Source organism: Hemitrygon akajei, chromosome 5, assembly GCF_048418815.1.
Source record: "Hemitrygon akajei chromosome 5, sHemAka1.3, whole genome shotgun sequence".
NCBI lineage: Eukaryota > Metazoa > Chordata > Chondrichthyes > Myliobatiformes > Dasyatidae > Hemitrygon > Hemitrygon akajei.
Genome location: NC_133128.1, coordinates 145172126 through 145189387, shown reverse-complemented (window position 1 = coordinate 145189387; position 17262 = coordinate 145172126). Strand labels below are relative to the sequence as shown.

At 39.8% G+C, this 17262-nt stretch overlaps 2 protein-coding genes across 3 annotated transcripts in view; one reads left to right on the top strand and one right to left on the bottom strand.

The window, feature by feature from the left end:
• The window catches only part of nme9 (NME/NM23 family member 9), a 74868-nt gene extending 64198 nt beyond the window's left edge, over nucleotides 1-10670 (top strand). The window contains exon 21 of the mRNA XM_073046769.1: nucleotides 6716-10670. Within this exon, the coding sequence (XP_072902870.1) occupies nucleotides 6716-6825 (110 nt within the window). The 3' untranslated portion in view covers nucleotides 6826-10670. The remainder of the gene's footprint in view (nucleotides 1-6715) is intronic.
• A 2160-nt stretch (nucleotides 10671-12830) lies between these two features.
• Nucleotides 12831-16687, bottom strand: LOC140728275 (secreted phosphoprotein 24-like). Of its 2 annotated transcripts, XM_073046770.1 has the most exons (8): nucleotides 16531-16687; nucleotides 16264-16367; nucleotides 15434-15562; nucleotides 14955-15086; nucleotides 14802-14846; nucleotides 14165-14209; nucleotides 13527-13559; nucleotides 12831-13413 (listed from the first exon to the last, which is right to left on the bottom strand). In XM_073046770.1, exons 1-8 carry the CDS (start codon nucleotides 16580-16582, stop codon nucleotides 13381-13383), a joined length of 573 nt encoding a protein of 190 aa, XP_072902871.1. In that variant the 5' UTR covers nucleotides 16583-16687; the 3' UTR covers nucleotides 12831-13380. The 2 variants fall into 2 exon arrangements, with proteins under 2 accessions (XP_072902871.1, XP_072902872.1); XM_073046771.1 differs by lacking the exon at nucleotides 14165-14209.
• Nucleotides 16688-17262: the final 575 nt, after the last annotated feature.

The window sequence follows — 17262 nt, the reverse complement described above, 5'->3', positions numbered from 1 at the left end:
CGAGTGTACTGAAAATACTACATTCTATTGATTATTAGCAACACATAGATTTTACAAGAGTGTGACAAAAAGATAATTCACTCCTCTTCATCCTTCTGACAGAATAATACCTGACAGAGGGTCTTTGACTTAAAAGTTCAACTCTGTTTCTCATCCCGCTGGTTTGCCCTCTTCTGTGGAGTAATTTCAGTATTTTCTCTTTAGCTGTGGATTTCCAGCATCTGCAGCTCTTTTGATTTCCACTCAATTCTAATGTATTGGTCTTTTTCTTTTTTTTTCAATATTTTTATTGATTTCTTACAAGAAAGAATACAGAGTACAGGAGGATATATCACATATCAATTACAATATATTTGAATCACACTTATAGTCTCATTACCCCATATTCATGTAAATTAAATTGAATTGTAATATTGAAAAGTAGTAATTTTATTATACAAAAAAAATCTAACCCACTACTAAGAAAAGCTGTTTGGTAAAGAAAGAAAAACGGGATAAAAAACCTTATCATATAGTAAAACATATTATTAGCCAACATCTGTACGATAACAAATCAAAGATTTTGAAAATAATTCAGAAAAGGTCCCCAAAATGTTAGAGAGTCTTGTCTTGATTCAGAAATTGAACAACGAATTTTCTCTAAACTTAAGCATGACATAACATCGCTTTGTAGGCGGAGCAACATCCTTCCACCTAAGCAACAATGCCCTCCTGGCTATAAGAGAAATAAAAGCCAAAATGTGCAAATCAGGTGTCTCCAAGATAATATCTTTTCCTTCAACAATACTGAATAAGGCAGTCAAAGAGTTTGGTTTAAAATTTAAAAAGTACAGAAAAAGTTTGAAATACAGGCATTCCCCGGGTTACGTACGAGTTCCGTTCCTGAGTCCATATTTAAGTTGGATTTGTACGCAAGTCGGAACAAGTACATCCGGTATTATTTAGCGTCAGTTAGTCAAACGTTTGTCTTAGTATATAGTATATATTTTACCTTTCTATGCATATAAAACACTTAAGAAATGTATGTATTCCAATAATTAAACCACTGCGTTGCTTAGTAATAATTGTAGCTTTCATCGGGGCAGGGCTTTTCACATGCTCCATTATTCTCACTTTATCCGTTATCCTTTAAAATTGTTCCGATCGTTGACCGACTGTAGCCTAACGCTTTTCTAATGACCGATGGCGTTTCACCTCTTTCCAAATGCTTTATTATTTCCACTTTATTTTCAATCGCGATCGCTTCCCGTCAATGGAACAGAAACACTGCGGGCGTCAGGTCCCGACCTCCGCAGGCTCCCGAGGTCCGCTGGGTCTTAAGGACCACTACACACCATCAATGGAACAGAAACACTGTGGGCATCGGGTCCCGACCTCCGCAGGCTCCCGAGGTCCGCTGGGTCTTAAGGACCACTACACACCATCAATGGAACAGAAACACTGCGGACGTCGGGTCCCAACCTCCGCAGGCTACCAAGGTCCGCTGGGTCTTAAGGACCACTACACACCATCAATGGAACAGAAACACTGCAGGCGGCGGCTCCCGAGGTCCGCTGGGTTCTAACGACCACCGCACTGAGACAGGTTGAATGGGACAAGTGGGGAGGCTGTACTGGGTTTGGGTATTTGATCCTCCACAATATTCCACGTGGGAATTTAAACTGGAGGTGGCAGTGTTTTTTTTTAACGAGGATGAGTTGCAAGTTCAACATCAACCCGGCACGGGTGGTACGGGAATCATTGGATTGAGATCAACCTGACACGGGAGCAGTCTGTCACTGGATCGAACTCGAAAACCTTCGTTCTCCAGCCCAGCGCTGATCTCACTGTGCCACCAGCTGACCAGAACGGGGGGAGCGGGGTCAGGGTGAATCTTACTAAGAAAATTTTAAGCCAAATACAAAGTTAAACACTCAACACAGTGTCAACGGCAATGACTTAAAACAGCGGACGGCGTCGGGATCCGACTTAAAATGGCGGACAGCGTTCTCCTTCCTCGGTTCGTAAGTACAGTTGTCTGTAAGTCAGACGTTCGTAACTCGGGGATTACCTGTACTTCCTACCAGTATTTATCAAGGCTCAGGGATGGCCAGAACATATACATAAATGAAACCTCTCTATTGTTACATCCGTCACAATAGAAATGAGACAGCTTATCTTTAGTCATGTGGGCCCCCTATGGACCACTTTAAATTGTAGAAGGGAGTGACGGACACACTAAGATGATGTATTAACCAATTTAAAAATTTCATTCCAAGTCTCCTCAGAAATTGAAGTCTGTAAATCTTGTTCCCAGAGATTTTTAATTTTGTCTAAAGGAATGTTTCTCATTCCCAACAACATACCATAAATATTAGATATTGATCCATCATAAAAAGGTTTCAAATTAAAAATTACATCTAATAAATTCTTATCAGGACTTTTAGGAAATGTATGTAATTGAGATCGCAGAAAGTCTCTAATTTGTAAGTATCAAAAAAAGTGGGTTTTTGGTAAGCTATATTGAGCTGACAACTGTTCAAACAAAAAGAGACTTCCTCCAACAAATAAATCCTGGAAGCATTTAATACTCGGTCTATCCCAATCTTTAAAAATTACATCAGTCATAGTAGTTAGAAAAAATGGGACTTGAAAGAGAAAATCTCAATAAACCAAAATATTTTCTAAATTGTACCCAAATCCTCAAAGTATGTTTAACCACAAAACTATCAGTTAGTTTACTTAAAAATAAAGGAATTGAGGATCCGAAAAGAGAGATTATTATTAAATTTATTAACAGAGTTAGCTTCTGAAGAAACCCAAACCGGACCGTCCTCTCGGTTAATATAATATAACCAAAACATGAGATTCTGCTCAGTAATAAAACCTAAAATTTAGTAAAGCTCTAAACCTCCATTCTTTTTAACTTTTTGAAGATGAACTTTATTTAGTCGGGAGTGTTTATTTTTCCATATATATGAAGATATGATAGAATCAAGAGAATCAAAAAAGGATTTAGGAATAAAAACGGGTAAGGCCTGAAACAGGTATAAAAATTTAGGTAAAATACTCATTTTAATAGAATTAATTCGGCCAATCAACGATAATGAAAGGGGTGACCATTTTGATAGTGCCCTTTTTACATAATTCAGCAGGGTAAAACATTTCTCTTTAAATAAGTATTTATAATTCTTAGTAATTGTTACACCCAAATGATTGATTTCTTACAATTTTAAAAGGAAGGTTTGTATTAATTGATACCAAATTATACAAAGGAAAAAGTTCATTCTTACAAAAATTTATTTTATATCCTGAAAACTGACTAAAACAGGAGAGTAAGGAAAGTACGGAAGGTAATGAAGTCTCAACATTAGAAATATAAAGCAAAAGGTCGTCAGCATAAAGCGAAACTTTGTGAGTAATACCTCTCCTTAGAATACCAGTGGTATTAGCTGGGACCGCAGCTGTTTACAATATACATTAATGATTTAGATGAAGGGATTAAAAGTAACATTAGCAAATTTGCTGATGACACAAAGCTGGGTGGCAGTGTGAAATGTCAGGAGGATGTTATGAGAATGCAGGGTGACTTGGACAGGTTGGGTGAGTGGGCAAATGTATGGCAGATGCAGTTTAATGTGGATAAATGTGAGGTTATCCACTTTGGTGGCAAGAACAGGAAGGCAGATTACTATCTAAATGGAGTCAAGTTAGGAAAAGGGGAAGTACAATGAGATCTAGGTGTTCTTGTACATCAGTCAATGAAAGCAAGCATGCAGGTACAGCAGGCAGTGAAGAAAGCTAATGACATGCTGGCCTTTATAACAAGAGGAATTGAGTATAGGAGTAAAGAGGTCCTTCTGCAGCTGTACAGGGCCCTGGTGAGACCCCACCTGGAGTATTGTGTGCAGTTTTGGTCTCCAAATTTGAGGAAGGACATTCTTGCTATTGAGGGAGTGCAGCGTAGGTTCACAAGGTTAATTCCCGGAATGGCGGGACTGTCATATGTTGAAAGATTGGAGCGACTGGGCTTGTATACACTGGAATTTAGAAGGATGAGAGGGCATCTGATTGAAACATATAAGATTATTAAGGGATTGGACACGCTGGAGGCAGGAAGCATGTTCCTGCTGATGGGTGAGTCCAGAACTAGACGCCACAGTTTAAGAATAAGGGGTAGGCCATTTAGAACAGAGATGCGGTAAAACTTTTTCACCCAGAGAATGGTGGATATGTGGAATGCTCTGCCCCAGAAGGCAGTGGAGGCCAAGTCTCTGGATGCATTCAAGAGAGCGTTAGATAGAGCTCTTATAGATAGCGGGGTCAAGGGATATGGGGAGAGGGCAGGAACGGGGTACTGATTGTGTATGATCAGCCATGATCACAGTGAATGGCGGTGCAGGCTAGAAGGGCCGAAGGGCCTACTCCTACACCTACTGTCTATTGTCTATTGTCGGAAAACAATAGCTAAGGGTTCTAAAGCCAGATCAGAAAGCAAAGGGCTCAAGGGACAACCTTGTCTGGCATCTTGGTCAATGTTTTCAAATTCGTCTCGTTCTTTACACCTTTCTATCTTGTGATCTTGCAGAATTGCTGCAACATTTTTCTGAGGTGTTTGCTCCTGGTATAGTTATATATAAAATGCTGGTGCATATACAATCAGTGGCCAGTTTATTAGGTACCTCTTGTTACCTCCTGTACCTAATGAAGTGGCCACTGAGGGTATATTCCTGGTCTTCTGCTGCTGTAGCCCATTCACTTCGAGATTCGACATGTTGTGCATTCAGAGATGCTCTTCTGCACACCATTGTTGTAATGAGTGGTTATTTGTGTTACTGTTGCCTTCCTGGCAGCTCGAACAGTCTATCCATTCTCCTCTGACATCTCTCGTAAACTATGTGTTTTCATCCACAAAACTGCTGCTCACTGCAAGTTTTTTATTTTTGGCCCCATCTTCTATAAGTTCTAGAGACTGTTATGCACGGAAACACCAGAAGATCAGCAGTTTCTGAGATACTCAAGCCACCCTGTCATGCACCAGCAATTATTTCACAATCGAAGTCACTTAGATTACATTTCTTCCCCATTCTGATGTTTGATCAAAACAAAATCTATTGATCATGTCTGCATATTTTTATGTATTAAGTTACTGCCACATGATTGGCTGATTAGATATGTAGTAATGAGCAGGTGTACAGTGTACCTAATAAAATGGCCATCGAGAGTATAACCAAAAAGCTTTACTGTCCTTAGAGAATTCAACAGTGCCTAGCATAGCTGAGTGGGTAATAGTCCTGTCTGATTCTGAATAGCACAAACCATTGAAGTCAATCTGTCCTACAGCAGTCATACATCAGCACATATTTAGGGACTTAACATATTGTAAGTTTTTCTTCTACACTGAAAATGAACTCTCAGTCAGCCTCACCATGGTGCTTTCACATGATTTGTTTACCTCCATTGCACTTTTGAAGTATACCATAGAAAATATTCAGTTTTCCCTTTATTACTGTGAAGTAATTATGTATGGCATGTTTTGTCTGGATGGTACACAAATAAATGTTTATTCCCCCCGCCCCCCCCCCCCCCCCCCACTCTCCACCATCCACAGGGATCACTCTTTCCATGATTCCCTTGTCCATTGTCACTCCTCACTCATCTCCCTTCTGGCACTCATCCCTCCAAGTGGAAGAAGTGCTACACCTGCTCATTCAGGGCTCCAAATTCTCCTTCCAGGTGAAGTAACACTTCTGTTATCCAATACAATTGGGGTCATCAACTGTATTCGGTGCTCTCGATGCAGCCTCCACTACATCAGTGAGACCAGACGTAGACCGGGGGATCCCTTTGTTAAGCACCTTTGCTCCATCCACAGCAAGCAGGATTTCCCCGTAGCCGACCATTTTAATTCCAGTCCCCATTTCCCTTCCATCGCATCACTCCGTGCCCTCATCTACCTCCATGACGAGGCCACACTCAGGTTAGAGAAGCAACACCTCATATTCCCACAGGGTAGCCTCCAATCTGATGGTATGAATGTTAATTTTTCTAACTTCCAGTAAATTTTCCCCCTCCTTCCCTCTTCTTCCATTCCCCACTCTGATGCCCCTCTTACCTCCTCTTCTCACCTGTCTATCACCTCTCCCTGGTGCCCCTCCTCCTTCCCTTTCTCCCATGGCCCACTCTCCTCTCCAATCAGTTTCCTTCTTCTTCAACCCTTTACCTTTTCCACATATCACCCTCCCAGATTCTTCAATCCCCCTCACTTCACCTCCCCTCCTCCCTGCCTGACTTACCTCATCACCTTCTAGGGTGCACTATGTCCCACCCCACCCCTACCTCTGGCTTCTTCCCTTCCAGTCCTGGTGAAGTGCCTCAGCCTGAAATGCCAACTGTTTACTCCCTCGATTGACCTGCTGAGTTTCTCCAACATTTTGTCTGTGTTACTCTGGATTTCTAGCAACTGCAGGATCCCTTGTGTTTATGAACGTATCTCTGTAATGGAAGAAAGATCAGAATGGTCATGAAAACTTTAACTCCAGTACCCAACCACATAAATGAGGTTTACAACATCACGGGTCATGTATATCAGCGGTTTACTGCTCTACTGACGAACGTGGCTTGTGGTGTTCACTGCATCTTGGTATACAGCGTATGACAATTATAAAACAACACCAATACCATAAGAGCATTTTACAATGGGATTAAAACAGCTTTTGCACTATCAATTTTACAGCTGCTGATGATGCTTACGCTCAGCACTTGAGTACGAGCTCTCCAGATGGACCTGCAGAGGAGGAGAAGGAAAATGCAGAAGGAAATAGTTCCATCAGCGATTCTGCATAATCAGTGGAGAAGACATTGACTATGGCAGTCTGATACTGAAAAAAAGCACCTTAACACCAAAAAAATACATATATGAAAATGCAGTCTCTTTGAGGTATTTTTCTTCATCTGATTCCTCACAGAACAACATCTATCATTAATCAATCATAACATTGTTTTCTTTTTAAATCTGATTCTGACATTAACAATCCAGCTTTATTTGATAAAGGCTGATTTACTGATGACTGAAAACTTGATATGTCAGTAGGTCTAGCATTCAGCACTGGTTAGCACGATACTATGACAGCTCAGCCCATTCAGGGAGTCAGAGCTCAATTCCGATGCTGTTCTGGGAGTAGTCCCTGTAGAAAGCATGGGTTTTCCTCGGGTGCTCCGGTTTCCTCCCACAGTCCAAAGGCTGTTAATTGGTCATTGTAAATTGTGTTGTGATTAGGTTAAGGTTCATCAGGGTTGCGAGCTTACTGGGGCGTTGGCGGATTGAAGGACTGGTAGGGCCGACTCCGTGCTGTAACGCTAAATAAATAAATGACTACCATGCCTTGATTTTTTTAAAGTCACATGAAGTTGTCCTATTTAACATTATTGGCACTAATCATTCAAATTTTGTCAATTTTACTTCTATGTTTATGACCACTGGTTATTAAACTAGTCATCAGAAGGAATAGATTTTCTCTTTCCAGTGCATCAAAACCACTCAGCCCCTTGAAGAACTCTGTTTTATTGTATTCTAGTCTTAGAGTCATAGTCAGAGTTTATATATCATGGAAACAGGCTCTTATTCCCAATTAATTTTCTGCTGGTCAAGGTATCCATCTAAGCAAATGCAATTTGCCCCCATTTGCCCATGTTCATTTTTATGCACTTACCTGTCTAAATATCTTTTAAAAGCTGTAAATGTACCTCTCACTAGCATTTCTAGTAGCTTTTTCCACAGACACATCCTCTGACTTTAAACCTATGCTGTCTAATTTTAAACACTCTTACCCTAAAGAAAAGATTGTAATCACCCACCTTATTTATGCCCCTTATCGGTTGGTATACTGTATCTCTGCATAATCAATCCCAGCTTCCTAAATTCCAGGGAAAACAGGCTCCAGCCTATCCATTTGTCAATCTGTTCAGTCCTAGCAACATTTTTGTCAATCTTTTCTGTGTTGTCTCTAATTTAATATTCTTCTTATTAGCTGGAACTACACAGAATATTCCAAATGCAGTCCTGCCAAAGTCCTCTATAGGTCTATCACAGCACCCATGACTGTATCCAATGTGCTGATGATGAAAGCATTGTCTTCTTCACCATCTGTGTTGCCATTTTCAGGGAACTATATACTCGTACTCCTCTTTGTTGTACAACACCCTTATGAGCCATGCATTTACTGTGTAAGTCCTGGCTTGGTTTAACTTCCCAAGATCACGCTTGTCTGTGTTAAGCTTCAATAGCTATTCCTTGGCCCACTTTCCCAGTTGATCTACATCCTTTTGTAACCCTACACAATCTTGTCTTCTATCCACTACACTACAAACTTTGGTAGAATTAGCAGCCTTATTGATCATACTAAATTTTAAATATGATTCAATTTGATTCTTCCACATTTCAAGGAGCATTAACCCTGTCAAATCTCTGTCAGCATCCTGTAGACATTGCAGTAAGGCTCCTTGGAAACCTTGCTGAGGCCTTTATATCAAAAGATTAAATAGTTTTATTTGTCACATGTACATTGAATCAAAGTGAAATGCGTCAATGACCAACAGAGTCCGAGGATTGTTCTGAGGACAGTCCGCAAATGTCACCTCGCGTCTGGTGCCAAATTAGCATGCCCAGAACTCACTAACCCTAACCCATATATCTTTGGAATGTGAGAGGAAACTGGAGTACTCAGGGGAAGCCCATGTGGTCATGAAGAGAAGATACAAATTTCTTACAGTGGTGGGAATCGAACCCAGATTGGTGATTACTGGCATTGTAAAGCAATTGCTCTAACCGCTAAGCTACTGGGCTGCCCACCTCACAAAACAAGGTGCCTAAACAATCCACGTTACTGCAGCTAACTAGTCATTGATTGGACATACATGCATGCACATCGGACAGTGGAAATCACTGTCTCCTTACTCTGGTCGTTTACATCACTGGGTGTCGTGATTTACCAAAAGGAACTTTTGAAGTGTAAAGACTGAATTACAACTTCAATATGATCTATAAAGAAATGTTGCAGATGATAATGTGTGCTAATGATATTTGTAATACGTGTTGTTTTATCATAAAGTTATGTCAATCTAGCAGTACAGTATACTTGAACTGAGATGTTCCCCCATTACTTAATGGATCTTGGAAAATAAACACTACCCTGCTCTAAAAATTGACTCCCATAGTATAGCATTTTGGTCTGACCTAGGACCATAAGTAAACTGATGGGGCCAAGAATTTCTTTCAGCCTTTCCGAGTCCACTGCTATAATTTCTCAGGATGTGTGATGGTACTTACTTTTATTTGTGTGAATAGGATTCTATCACATAAATAACATTTAAAAAGCACTTAGGTAGATACATAGGTAGGAAAGTTTTAGACTCTGGAGGTTTAAACTTTAGAGGGACATGGGCCAAATATGGGCAAATGGGACTAGTTTAGATGTGAGTTTTGATCAGCATGGAAGAGTTGGGTTGAAAAGCCTTTTTCCACACTGTATGACTTTATGAAGCAACTCTGAAGTTAAAACAGAAAATGCTGGAAATGATCAGTAAGTCAGCCAGAGTCCTTGGGAAAAGAAATACTAGTTCTGAAAGCACATTGACCTGAAACATTAACTCTGTTTTGCTGTCCACGACTCTACCTGACCTGCAGTGTGTTTTCAGAATGTTCTGTTCTGGTTTCAGATTTCCAACAACTGCACTGTTTTGCTTTTCCACCACATCTCTGACTCACTAGCAACAACACAACAGAAATAGGAAAAAGCATGAGCAAGAAAATCAAAAAGAAGGTTATTTCCCTTGATTATGTTTCAGATGGAGAAGCAATTTAGTGAGGTTATGGTTGCAATGAAATTCAAGCAGACAGTGATACTGGGACTAAACTTAGGCTGATCAGCATCAAGCATTACATGTATTCCGAAGCATGATAATATTCCAGGAAAGATATTCCACAGACTTAATGTTAATGAGAGGCGCAATGATGATTCAATAGCTTTCTGAAATGCAATGCTGGTTTCTTGAAAACCTTTCCTCCTCTTATTGGAAATCACTGTTGGCAAATGCAATTAACAATATGTCCTCCATGATCTCCATCAGCACAGCTGCAGCACAAGGCTGTGTGCCCATCCCCTGCTCTACTTGATTTATACTTATGACTGTGAGGCTAAGCACAGCTCCAGTGCCATTAAGTTTGCTAACGACACCACTGTTGTTGGCCGAATCAAAGATGGTGACAAATCAGCGTATAAGAGGGAAATTGAAAATCTGGCTGAGTGGAGCCACAACAACCTCTCACTCAATGTCAACAAAACCAAGGAGCTGATTGTTGACTTCAGGAGAGGAAACTGGAGCTCCATGAGCCAGTCCTCATCGAGGGATCAGAGGTGGAGAGAGTCAGCAACTTTAAATTCCTTGGTCTTAACATTTCAAAGGATACGTCCTGGGATCAGCATGTAAGTGTAATTATGAAGAAATCATGGCAGTGCCTTTACTTTCTTAGAAGTTTATGAAGATTTGGCATGTCATCTAAACTTTGACAAACTTCTAAAGATGTGTAATGAATTGAAAAGTGTACAGAAAGTAAAGCATATGACCCAGCAACCAACACCAACACACACACACACACACACACACACACACACACACACACACACACACACTCATACACACACACACACACACACACACACTCATACACACACACGCACGCACACACGCACACACGCACGCACACACGCACACACACACACACACACACTCACACACACACACACACACTCATACACACACACACACACACACACACTCATACACACACACGCACGCACGCACACACACACACACACTCATACACACGCACGCACGCACGCACGCACGCACACACTCATACACAAACACACACACACACACACACACTCATACACACACACACACACATACACACACTCACACACACACACACACACACTCATACACACACACACACACACACTCATACACACACACGCACGCACGCACGCACACACACACACACTCACACACACACACACACACGCACACACACTCACGCATGCACACACACACACACTCATACACAACACACACACACACACACACACACACACACACACACACACACACACACACACACACACACACACACACACACCATTGAGCACATCTATGTTTGTACAAGAAATGCTGTTGCAGGAAAGCAGCATCCACCATCTAGCTCGCTTCTCACTGCTGCCATCAGGAAGAAGGTAGAGTAGCTTCAGAACCCACATCACCGGGCTCAGGAACAGTTATTACCCCTCAACCATCAGGCTATTGTACCGAAGGGGATAACTTCAATCAGCTTCAATTGCCCCATTACTGAAATGTTCCCACAAACAATGGATTCACATTCAAAGACTCTTCATCTCATATTCTTGATGTTTATTGCTTATTTATTTACTACTATTATTATTATTACTTTTTTTCTTTGTATTTGCACAGCTTGTCTTTTGCACATTGGTCGATTGTTCATCCTGCTGGGTCTCGTTTTCCATTGACTCTATCATGTTTCTTGTAATTACTGTGAATGTCTGCAAAAAATGAGCCTCAGAGTTGTATATGGTGACATATATGTATTTTGATAATAAATTTACTTTGTCTAATTGTGGATCTCAATGTAAACATCCTTTCTACTTATCTGATAGACAGCTACTGTCTCTGTTTTGTTAATTCTTGATGTTTGTGTACAAACCATGAGTAACTTACCCTTAGTGACTGTCAGTAGTAGTAATGACAATATGACCATCAGCAGTAGAATTTGCTGTTTCCCACAAACAGGCTTGGGTGGGGAACAGTTTCCACTTTCAATATCCAGGTTGAGGCATCCTGGATATGGAGTGTCAAAACAGAGGTTGTGACATCTCTATAGCCCGAGCAAACTTTACAATGTTATCTTGTTTGCAAAACATCCTACTTACAGTGATAGAGGTCTGGGAGAAAGTTACTGTGTTACCTTGGCATTAGACCAATAAGTTTCATTGAGAGCGCAGGAAATAGGAGCAGATGTAGTCAGTGTGGGACCTTGAGCTGGCTCTGTCTAAGTGACTGACCTCTTGCCTTAAGAATCTGCAGCCAGTCTTATATTGAACCTTACTTGACCTCACTTTTGTAAAAATATTCTTTTCTACTCCTCCAACCATTGGGAGTTATTCCACATGTATTTGCATTCATATAGAGAAAAGGAAATGCAGATCTGACAAGACCATTGAAAAGAAAAATAGAGTCAATGTTTCAGGTCAAAGTAGATCAGGCAGCATCTATGAAGGGGAATAAGCTATTGATATTTTGGATTCAGACTCTCCATTGTGTTCCCAGCTTTTGCTTTGTTTTTTTCAGCCTCTCCAGCATGTGCAATTTCTTTTTTAAATTTGTAATTGGAAATAAGAAAGTACCGAGGACCAAAAAAAAAGTAAGACAACCCAGTTCCTTACTTTCAATACAGCCTTACCTCGCTCTCAAAACTCCTACTATTTGATACAGGCACATTCAATTCTCTTAAAGAAGCAGGGAACAACCATATGGAATTAAATATAATTGAATCATTCGCTCTTATCCATCATGGAGTGGAAAGTATGGCTGACTGATAGACAGGAATGATGTGCGTGGCCCCATAATACTGGGTACAGTCAAAGTAAGAAAAGATAATTACTGAACTGAGCTGGAGGTACTTCTGGTGGTCAATGTTGTCCAACGTAATTTTAGTAAAAAAAAGTTATACCACAAATAAAAACAAGGTAACAAAAGAGAATAAGTCACAAAACATATTTGTTCGAAGTAATTTATTCATCTGTTTTCAAGAAAAAAAAGGATATACCTATACATGTCTGCAAAAACAATACAGTTATAGGGTTTCTGGTCTAAAAGCCAAGAATATGTGATTGCAGTACAATACAACAAGTCCAAACTGGCCAGATCAATGATCTGCTCAGTAGTAAACCAATAGACCTGCTGGGTGGTGAAATAGATAACCTTGTCAGAAAATAGGGTGGCAGTACAAAGCTGAGGTTAATAAGCAGGCATTGGCTATTAAATCCAGAGTAGAATGGACAACAGCTGTACAGAATACCACAAAAATTTACACTTCATTTTGATCCACAGTATACAAAATGATAACACAATACAAGAGAATAAAACATGGAAGTACAAAACATCTACAATCAATGGTATCTTGCAGTTACAGTAGAAAATTAGAGTCAGGAACCTCAAGTGCCCCTTTTACAATGTACATGTAGAGTTGATAACAGCATTTTTTATTCTGAATGAGGTTTTCTTGTGTTCGCACTGAGCTTTGGCTCCCAGGAGTTACTTTTATGTTTAATACCAAGCTCTTGAATCCACAGTGCTTTCCTGAAATAAATGGAATTAACAAAATTAATATCTGCAGTTGGAGAGTACTGAATATGGCTTCAGTGCGTGTTTGTAATGACAACTTAATCAACACAGTCCAACTTCATACTTACGTTTGAAGATGATTCTGTTTCCTTGCTTTTCACCTATTTTAAAACATAAATGTTACATCTTTAGTATTTTGGAAATAATCCTAATTTTTGGCATCACCTAAAATATGTAATAAATATTAAAACATTTAAATGCCATCAAATCATAACTGTAGGAAGTGGCAAAAGTCAAAATGGCATAATTGAAATTTAATTGTTGTTGCTGAAAAGCCTCCAGCAACTTCTTTGGTCTGCAGTGCAGCATGGATCAAAGCAGCCCTGATACAAGGGGGCTGCGTGGTCAGTGAATGAACTAATGGAATTGAGGTGTTCTATCTATAGGTCTTGATGGTGTTGAATCCTACAATCCTGAAGAGCTGATAACTGGTATCTATTAAATTAGGAGAATATAAATGTAAGTATAAATGTCCTAGTTTTTGATACTATGATCTTTGTAGGAGGAAAGTGAATGTTTTTCATGAAGCTCATTGGACAACTCAACAACCTTCCTTAAAGAATGGCAAACTCCCAAAAAACATTTGAGTATCAGTATCCTTCCTCTCCTTTTGTCAGTTTTCAGACTTTATCCTGACAGATTAACCTAGAGTGGAACATGTTTGCAGTTCAGAAACAGCACATAAAATTTTCCCAAATCAACTTACATTCGAGGATTCTTGCAATGATGTTTCTTCTGACTTGCTATATGCCTGCATGAAAATATTGATGTATTTAGTGCAGGGCTCAATAGTAAATAAAGACCTATTAGCATATCAAAATATTTAAAATATTAATTGTCAATTATGGATGTTTTCTGTGATTCAGTAGCTCAGTTTTGCAACAGAGAATTTCCTCACCAAATATGTGGAATTATATAGTAGGTGATCAATACTGCCCTGGGATCAAAGGTCAAACCAATTATGTGGACATGCTTCTAGAACTGGTCCTTCATGATCTTCCCTTTAGAGAAGGTCCATTAAAGAGATTGCATCAAGGCTGCTCTCTAGATGTCATCATTTGCAATTATTATGTCCTGTTGGTGGACAATTCACTTTGCCTTCAGCGGAAAATGAGTGTTGGAGTCAATTCAACAATCTTTGGAAATGGTTGGAAACTAACCCCAGCCCCATCCCCACAACCTCACATTCATTTAGGAATCAAACATTGGAATCTCTTTCCTCCTATGCTTTGAACTGAAAGAAATTGCCTTCTTACATTCCACTCAGGCACTAAGAACTTGAGATTTTATTGCTAGCAATCAAGATATACAAGAAAGTTATTAAATGTCCAGTCAATACTCACATTTGATGCTTCATCCAGTGATGTCTCTTTGGATTTGGATTCGTCCTGTTTTAAAAGATGAATATTTACATCTTTAGCACAGTGTAATATTGGGACATTTTATAATTAATCTCAAGTATGAGAATGTTTTGAATTGTATAACTGGGTGGTTACCTCAAAACTGATTTCACTTGATTCTAATGAGTAACTTTCGCTGTCAACTGTCTTCAACCCATCACACTCCACATCAACATAAACCACTTTATCAGCAAAATATTCCACGTGGCTTCTGCAAAAACCTCTCTCCTGTCAAAATTAAGAATATTGATTTATGTAAGCATAGAATTGACTCCCTTGGCAAAAGGGGCAGAATTGTGCTCTACAGCCACCTGAATTCCCATCAATAGACATCCCTTAGGAGAATCATGTACACGACTCGAGAGATTGCACTACTACTAGAACTAACTCAAAGGTATTTTGATATCATTGAAACCTCTTTGTATTTCCTTTGCTGTAGCTGAGTATGTATGGCTTTAATTTGATACAAGTAAGGTATTATCATCCTTTCAAGGTGAAACATTAGCATCCATTCTTCAATTAGATAGTTAATGGCATATAGGGGTTTCAATGCTACAACATAATTCAGTACTTACAGCATATTGTTTGGGATGGAAAAAACAGACAGAGTCGTCAAACTCCCATCCAGAATTTTTTGAGCAGATGGTTTCTGTCACATAGAATGTTAAATCCACATTGTATGTCAACTTGCCAGTGCGATAAACCTAAAACAAAGGAAAGCAGTTTACTAATGTATCACTGTATCAGATGATCTTACTTTGGTCACGTATAGCTCAAAATGTCACAGGTTTTATTTAAATGTTTAAAGGGAACCAGAGGGGGCATCCCCTCGCTCAGGGTGCGCAGTAAGTTCCCAATGGATGTGATAGATACAGGTTCCATATCAGTATTTTAGATTAAGTACATGGATAGGAGGGGTATGGAAAGCTATGATCTAGGTGCAGGATGATGGGACTAGACCAAATAAAAGGTTGAAAGTACTCTTTGACTCCATGGCTCTATGACTGAAGAGATACCTCCACTTATAAATTCAGAATTATCAGCCTACTTGGTCAAGACACTTAATGTTGTCCAATTACTGGATGAACATGATGAACCTTAGAGAAGATATTCAATATGCTGGAACATTTAATTATTGATAAAAGTTTATAAGTAGGAGACACACTATTCAAATCTGGAAATAATTTAGAGGAAATGAAGCACTAATCCTGAAAATATCTGAAATCCCTCCTCCAATCCAAATCTCTGAAATCAAGCAGTGATTTAGATTAGAGATTCTCAAACTGGGAATCAGCCAGCTTTGTGTGTGCATAATGTAGTATGTATAGATTATACTTAATAACCAGTTTATCAGAGATCACTGATATTTTTGCAGACTTTATACAACAAAACATTGTACACTTACATCTATCACTCCTGTCCTGGAGATACCACAGAGGTTGGGGATCTCGGTGATTTCATTCAGCTTTATTACTGAGGCTCTCAGAGCTTCCTTGGTGTGTGGCACTCCTGCAGAGACAGGGAGACAGAGAGAGAGAGAGAGAGAGAGAGAGAGAGAGAGAGGGAAAGTTATAAAAAAAGACATTCCAACAGTAGAATCTTCTTACACATGGCTAAAATAAAACAGACTGAAGATTATTGCCAACAGCTCACTGCTCTCTCTAGTACCTACCTGAGCAGTGGAGGATCTGCACGGCAGCGACGGCGAGCAGAAAGGATTTCATTCTGCCTGGTGTGAATTCAGCTGGCTGGTTTCTCAGAGTGAAGGATCTGCTTCTCTCTCTTGATCTGTCTTCAGCTCACTGCCTTCAGCCTTTATATCTTGCATCTCCACCACGTTTAAACACTGACTGCTGTTTGCCCAGCTCGCTGACCGTGGGCACAGGAATCAGATGAAAGGTGGGCTCTAATTATGGGCAAAGCTTCCTCCGAATTTTATCAACATGTTTAGTTTTAGTGGGAAAGGGGTGAAATCTGGTCCTATTTCTCAGATTATGTAATAATAAATAAACTAAAGAGCAGAAATAATCATTTGCCATGTGTACATAGTGACACTCTCTCCACTGGGATGAACTTCTGGAATTTTTCAGTGAGGAGTTGAGCACGTTATTTGAATTATTTTTGCATAAAAAAACATGCTGGAAAAATATTTAACTCCTGTCCTGTGGCGGTATCAAAGACTTGTCTGTAAACCATCACGTGGATGAGGTGCAAAACAAATTTCATTTATTTCCATTTGAATTTTCCGCACTTTCTCTGCGTTCCCCTCCCCTGTGCTAATTCCATTCTGCTGGGTTTAGTTCATCAGCGGCGATGGCTGACCTGTCACCGTTCTTCAGGAATGAAACTGCAATTAATGATTGGCTGTTGATATTGAGCTCAAACAACTGAAAGACTGCTAATT

Coding starts and splice junctions, on each gene's coding strand:
- LOC140728275 (XM_073046770.1), bottom strand. CDS start 16,582: ATGAAATCCTTTCTGCTCGCCGTCGCTGCCGTGCAGATCCTCCACTGC. Junction 14,210..14,801: donor CACTGGATGAAGCATCAAAT/GTGAGTATTGAC, acceptor ATTTTCATGCAG/GCATATAGCAAGTCAGAAGA. Junction 13,560..14,164: donor CATTGCAAGAATCCTCGAAT/GTAAGTTGATTT, acceptor GTTTTAAAATAG/GTGAAAAGCAAGGAAACAGA.